The sequence below is a fragment of the Mastomys coucha genome, unplaced genomic scaffold (genome assembly GCF_008632895.1).
Source record: "Mastomys coucha isolate ucsf_1 unplaced genomic scaffold, UCSF_Mcou_1 pScaffold15, whole genome shotgun sequence".
NCBI classification, from domain to species: Eukaryota; Metazoa; Chordata; class Mammalia; order Rodentia; family Muridae; genus Mastomys; species Mastomys coucha.
In genome coordinates, this window is record NW_022196897.1 from 164831501 (window position 1) to 164837536 (window position 6036).

General features: G+C 39.9%; 1 protein-coding gene across 1 annotated transcript in view; it reads right to left on the reverse strand.

Moving 5' to 3' along the window:
• Sycp2 (synaptonemal complex protein 2) overlaps positions 1-6036 on the reverse strand; it is a gene marked incomplete at its 3' end in the record, with an annotated part of 80345 nt that overhangs the window by 38700 nt on the left and 35609 nt on the right. The window contains exons 22-23 of the mRNA XM_031373288.1: positions 2322-2452; positions 1796-2184 (exon numbers count right to left, since the gene is read on the reverse strand). Coding sequence (XP_031229148.1) covers positions 1796-2184; positions 2322-2452 — 520 coding nt within the window. The remainder of the gene's footprint in view (positions 1-1795; positions 2185-2321; positions 2453-6036) is intronic.

Sequence of the window (6036 nt, forward strand, 5' to 3'; positions counted from 1 at the left end):
GGTTTTCCGAGATAGGGTTTCTCTGTGTATCCCTGGCTGTCCTGAAACTCACTCTGTAGACCAGGCTGGCTTCAAATTCAGAAATCTGCCTGCCTCTGCCTCCCAAGTGCTGAGATTAAAGGCATGCACCACCACTGCCTGGCTCATAGAAAACTTTTTACAGAGAACTTTCTAGAGAGAGCTTAGAAATAAAGATTAACATCACTTTTCAATGTGTCCCTTTGTCTTCCTGCAACTTCAACTAGCAGGCTGGGAATTAGAGCCACACAGTTCCTGCAGAGATAGAACAAAGATTATATTATTTAATCCCCCTGTTTTCCTATGAGGTGCTAAACTCCAGAGACTGCAGCTTCTGGCCTCAGAGGAAATCAGACAGGCAGGTAGGTCAGCTACCACAGCCAAGTAACTTAGACTTAAGATGGGTACGAATGTCATTATCAAACAGCAACCCTAAATATCTTCTCCCTGGACTTACCCTAAAGAGAGACCCAAGAAAGAAGCAACAGGGTGGGCCTGGCAAACGTCGCCAGACTGATGATTATAGGAGACTGATCTACCCCAGAACGATCAGGAAAGAATGATACAGGAAAAACAGCATTATTAGGGAAAATAATAAATTGATTTAAAGAAACATAACTTACAGAAGGTTGTTATATTAGGGTTTTGATATTATGATAAATACTTAAGAGAACTTAAGAGGATAAAAGTTATTTTTTTCCCCTCATGGTTTCAGAGATTGTATTCCACAGTCTTTCTTGGCCTTGTCACTTTAGTAATGAAGTTAGGTTGAAAATCATAGCAGCTACAGTGTGGCAGAAGAGTCTGTTTACTTTTACTTCACAGCAACTACAAAGCAAGCAAGATAAACAGAAGGAAGAAGCTAGAGTAAAACATACTCTGCAAAAGTGCCTCCAGTGGTCTGCTTCCTCCAACCAAGTCCCTCTAGTAGTCCACACAGAATGATGGATGCATCAACGGCCTAATCCATTGATGAAGTTACTGTCCTAATGAGCTAATCAACTCTCAAAGATTGGATTCACTAGCTGGGACCAAGCATTCAAGGCACAGAATTTGGGGACATTCTACTATACACAGATGCTAACAGATGCTCAGTCAGGTTTCTGTGCTCCAAGAAAAAGAAAAAAGAATGACTATCACATGCAAGCTCTGTAATACAGTCTTAGCCTTTCTTCTATATAAAAATGAAGCCATCAACACCACCACCACTACCACCACCAACAAACTTATTTTGTTTACCATTTGTGGTGGTTATTCATCAGCTTAAAAGAGATATAGTCAATAGGGAAGAGGAACCTTGATGGGGTTGCCTCCATCAGATTTCCTGTAGGGGCGATTTCTTCATTAATGACTGATATGAAGGGGCCCAGTCCACTATGGGTGGTGTCAACCCTGGCAGGTGGTTCTGGGTCTCTGTTAAGAAAGCAGGCTGAGTGAGCCATGGAGAATGAGCCCTGACTTCCCTTCATAATACACTGTAATCAGTGACAAACTCTTTCTTCCCTAAGTTCATTTTGGTCATGTGTACATCACCTTGATAGAAGGCAAACTAGGACAGTTGGAGGCCTTACTTATAGCACAGATAATAGCCACTCATAGAAGAGAAGTGAAAGACCAGAACAGCTCATATACACTGACATGCCTAGTTATCACAATCTTGTTCTACAAGTCTGTGTTAGGGAGGAAAGGAAGCATTAAGAACAAAGCATTTATCTATTTCAAGTCTATAGCAATCACTTAAGCCTCTGTGTAAGGAGTTAATACATCCAACACTCACCACTGGTATTTCTTCTAGCTCACGTGAAGTCAGCTCTTTTCTTGATTTTGTATGACTCGTCATGCTTTTATCACAGATAGTGGTATTCACATCTTTTGACAATACACATGTCTTCTTATAGATGAGTGATTCTTCAGTTGTCTTATTTAGGAGTACTGATTTATAAGTAGTTTCAGATTCAATATGCCAATCATTCTCTGCATCTGCAGTATTTTTCTTTTGTGAATATTTAGGATGATTTTGTTCTTGACTGTTTCTTTCATGAAATTCTGCTTCATCTGACTTGTTACACTTGATTACATCTTTACTATTTTTTACCCTTTGTGTTTCTTCAGAATCATCATCTGATACTGATTTTTGTTTAGTGCATTTTTTGTTGACACCAGTATCTAGTGGAAGAATGAGAAAGTCTTTTACAATGAATATATTGGTAACATCTTTTTCTGTAAACAAAATTGTTAGGTACCTAAGATAAGTGTGTTGTTCCCCTAAACACTACTGTACTGACCAGAAGGACTGTCTTCACCTTGGATAACAGCGTCTCCTGGGAAAGCGTGGGTTCCTGGGTTACTGCAGAGTTTGATAGTTGTCACAGGTGTCCAACATGCCCATCTGGAATGTGCTTTATTTTTTGAGATGTCTAAAACACCAGGTAATCTAGAAAACATTTTATTGCTCAATATATTATCAAACATTAGTGCATGGATTTTAAAGACATTATGCTTTTACATAATACTCAAATGTTTGCTGAGAAATACTAAGCAATTAAGTGTGAAAAAGCTGTCATACAGCATGTAAAAATTATATAAATGATCAGATTAAAAATAATAGAAAAATACCATTACTATACTGCACAGCAATATACCTAAGTACATTTTCACATATCCTATCTCAGTGTGAATTAGCCAAAACCATACAGTGGAAAAAGAAAGCATCTTCAACAAATGGTGCTAGTCTAACTGGCGGTCTGCATGTAGAAGACTACAAATTGATCCATCTTTATCTCCTTGTAAAAGCTCAAGTCCAAGTGGATCAAGGACCTCAACATAAATCCAGATACACTGAATATAATGGAAGAGAAAGTGGGAAGGAGCCTCCAACACATTGGAACAGGGAAAAGTTCCTGAGTAGAACACCAATGGCTCAGGCTCTGAGATCAACAATTGACAAATGGGACCTCATGAAACTGAAAAGGCTTTGTAAGGCAAAGGACACTATCAATAGGACAAAATGACAACCAGCAGATTGGGAAAAGATCTTTACTATCCATACATCAGATAGAGGGCTAATATCCAAAATATACAGAAAAAAAACCCACAAACCTCTGAAATACCAAATAACTCAATTTAAAAATGGGATAAAGAGCTAAACAGAGAATTCTCAACTGAGGAATCTTGAGTGCCTGAGAAGCACCTAGAGAAATGTTCAACATCTTTGGTCATTAAGGAAATGCAAATCACAATGACCCTGAGATTCCACCTTATACCAATCAAAATAGCTAAGACAAAAAAAAAAAAAAAAAAAAAAAAAAAAAAAAAAAAAAAAGGTGACAGCAGATGCTGGTAAGGATGTAGAGAAAAAGTAACACTCTGCCACTGCTGGTGAGATTGCAAGCTGGTACAAGCAATTGGGAAATCAATCTGATGATTCCTCAGGAAATTGAAAATAGATGTACCTGAAGACCCAGCTATATCACTCCTGGGAATATACCCAAAAGATGTTCCATCATATTACAAGGACATGCACTCCACTATGTTCACAACAGCAGCTTTATTTGTAATAATCAGAAGCTGGAAACAACCCAGATGTCCCTCAACCCAAGAATGGATACAGAAAATGTGGTTCATTTACACAATGGAATGCTATTCAACTATTAAAAACGAGAACATCATGAATTTTGAAGGTAAATGGATGGAACGAGAAAATAGCATCCTGAGTGAGGTAACTCAGACTCAAAAGGACACATATAGTATGCACTCACTGATAAGTGGCTTTAGCCAAAAAGTTCAGAATACCCATGATGCAACTCATAGAAGCTTAATGAGAAGGTCAAAGTGTAGCTGCTTCAAACCCACTTAGACGGACAACAAAATAATCATAAAAGGCAGAGGGAGTCAGGTACCTGGGTGGGAGAAGGGAGGGGAGAGGAGAAAAGGGAGGGAGGGCATGATTAGGCATGGGATGAGATAGGAGAAATACCTAGAGGGCCGGGAGAATGAAAAATATGCAGCGGTTGGGGTTAGGGGGCAGGGAGAACCTCTAAAAAGTCCCAGATACCTGAGATGGGAGAGGTTACCAGGAATCAATGAGGATGACATTAGCCAAAATACCCAACAGAGGGGAGATAGAACCTGAAGAGATGACTTCCAGTAGAGAGATATGGCCCCTAGTTGAGGCAGGGGGCTATCCACCCAACTTCAAAATTTTTAGCCCAGAATTGTTCCTGTCTAAAGGAAATTCAGGGTCAAAAGCTGAGCAGAGACTGAAAGAAAGACCACCCAGTGATCAGCCCTACTTGGGACCCACCCCATGCATGCACAACAAATCCTTACACTATTACTGATGCCATACTGTGTGTGCAGACAGGAACCTGGTATGGCTGTCTTCTGAGAGAGGGTCTACCAAGCAGCTGACTGAGACAAATGCAGATACTTACAGCCAACCATTGGATTGAGGTTGGGGACCAACATGGAAGAGTTAGAGGAAGGACTGAAGGAGCTAAAGCAGATTGCAACCCCACAGGAAGAACAATAGTGTCAACTAAATCTCAGAGCACCCAGAAACCAAGCCAAAAACTGTGGGGAGCCGCAGCTGCCACCCTATATACATATATATTGAACACCTGGTCTCCGGTCAGAGCAGAGAGCATTGATAATCAAGCCCTTAGTTGGAGAAGCTGAGTGTTTCTAGCTTGTGATGCAAGCTGGCATGAATTCCTACAGCCTATTATGCTTTTCTGATGCTGATTGGGACCAGGGAAAGTATTTAACCAACAAGGGCTGGAGGAAGTAGAGAGACTGAAGAGAGAGTAAGTATGTGGAGATAGGAGTAAGTATGTAGAATTAGGGCTGGTGATGGGATAGAAGAGTAAGTATGGGATATAGAAGAGTAAGTATGATAGATAGGAGTAAGTATGTAAGGATAGAAGTAACATGTAGGAATAGAACTAAGAATAGGAATAGGAGTAAGTAGAAATAGTAATAAGTAAGATGTAACAAGCAAGATGTAACTAATAAAATGTAAGTAGAAATAAGTAAGATGTAACAAACAAGATTACAAGGATTCTGAATAAAACCTGCATGGAGAAGGGCTCGGTGTTTGCCTCCTTACTTCCACTGGACGGGTAAGGCGGCTTACAAAAAACCAAGGAGCATACATGGGCCTGTTCGTGGCCCCAAGCACATATATAGCAGAGGACTGCCTTGTATGGCCACAGTGGGAGAGGATGTACTTAACCCTGTGGAAATTTGATGCCCCAGGGAAGAGGGATGCTGGTGGGGTTAAGCAGCAGGTGGAGGAGCACCCTCTCAGAGGTGAGGGGAGGGATGGAGTGAAGAACTAGAGGAGGTGGGGCTGGAAAGGGGGTCAACTTTTGGTATGTAAATAAATAATAAAGATTTTTAAAAAACAGAGACACTAAACTTAAAAAAAAATTTCTATACTCTAGTATTTTAAACCACTTATGTCAAGAACTTCAAGTCTCACAAAGATATCAAAGATCTCAGAAAATGGAGAGATCTCCCATGCTCATGGATTGGCAGAATGAATGTAGTAAAAATGGCCATCCTACCAAAAGCAATCTACAGATTCAACACAATCACCATCAAAGTCCCAACACAATTCTTCAAAGACATGGAAAGAGCAATTCTCAAACTCACCTGGAAAAGTAAAAAAATCCAGAATAGCGAAAACAATTCTTAACAATAAAAAAAGTCTGAGGGAATCACTGTCCCTGACCTCAAGTTATACTCCAGAGCAATAGTGATAAAAACTGCATGGTATTGGTACAGAGACAGACATGTTGATCAATAAAATACAATGGAAGACCCAGAAAAAAAACCACACACTTACAGACACTTGGTCTTTGACAAAGAAGCCAAAAATATACAATGGAAAAGAAAAAGCATCTTCATTCAATAAATGGTGCTGGTTTAACCAGCAGTCTGTATGTAGTAGAAAAATGAAAATAGACCCATATTTGTCACCTTGTACAAAGCTCAAGTCCAACTGGATCAAGAACC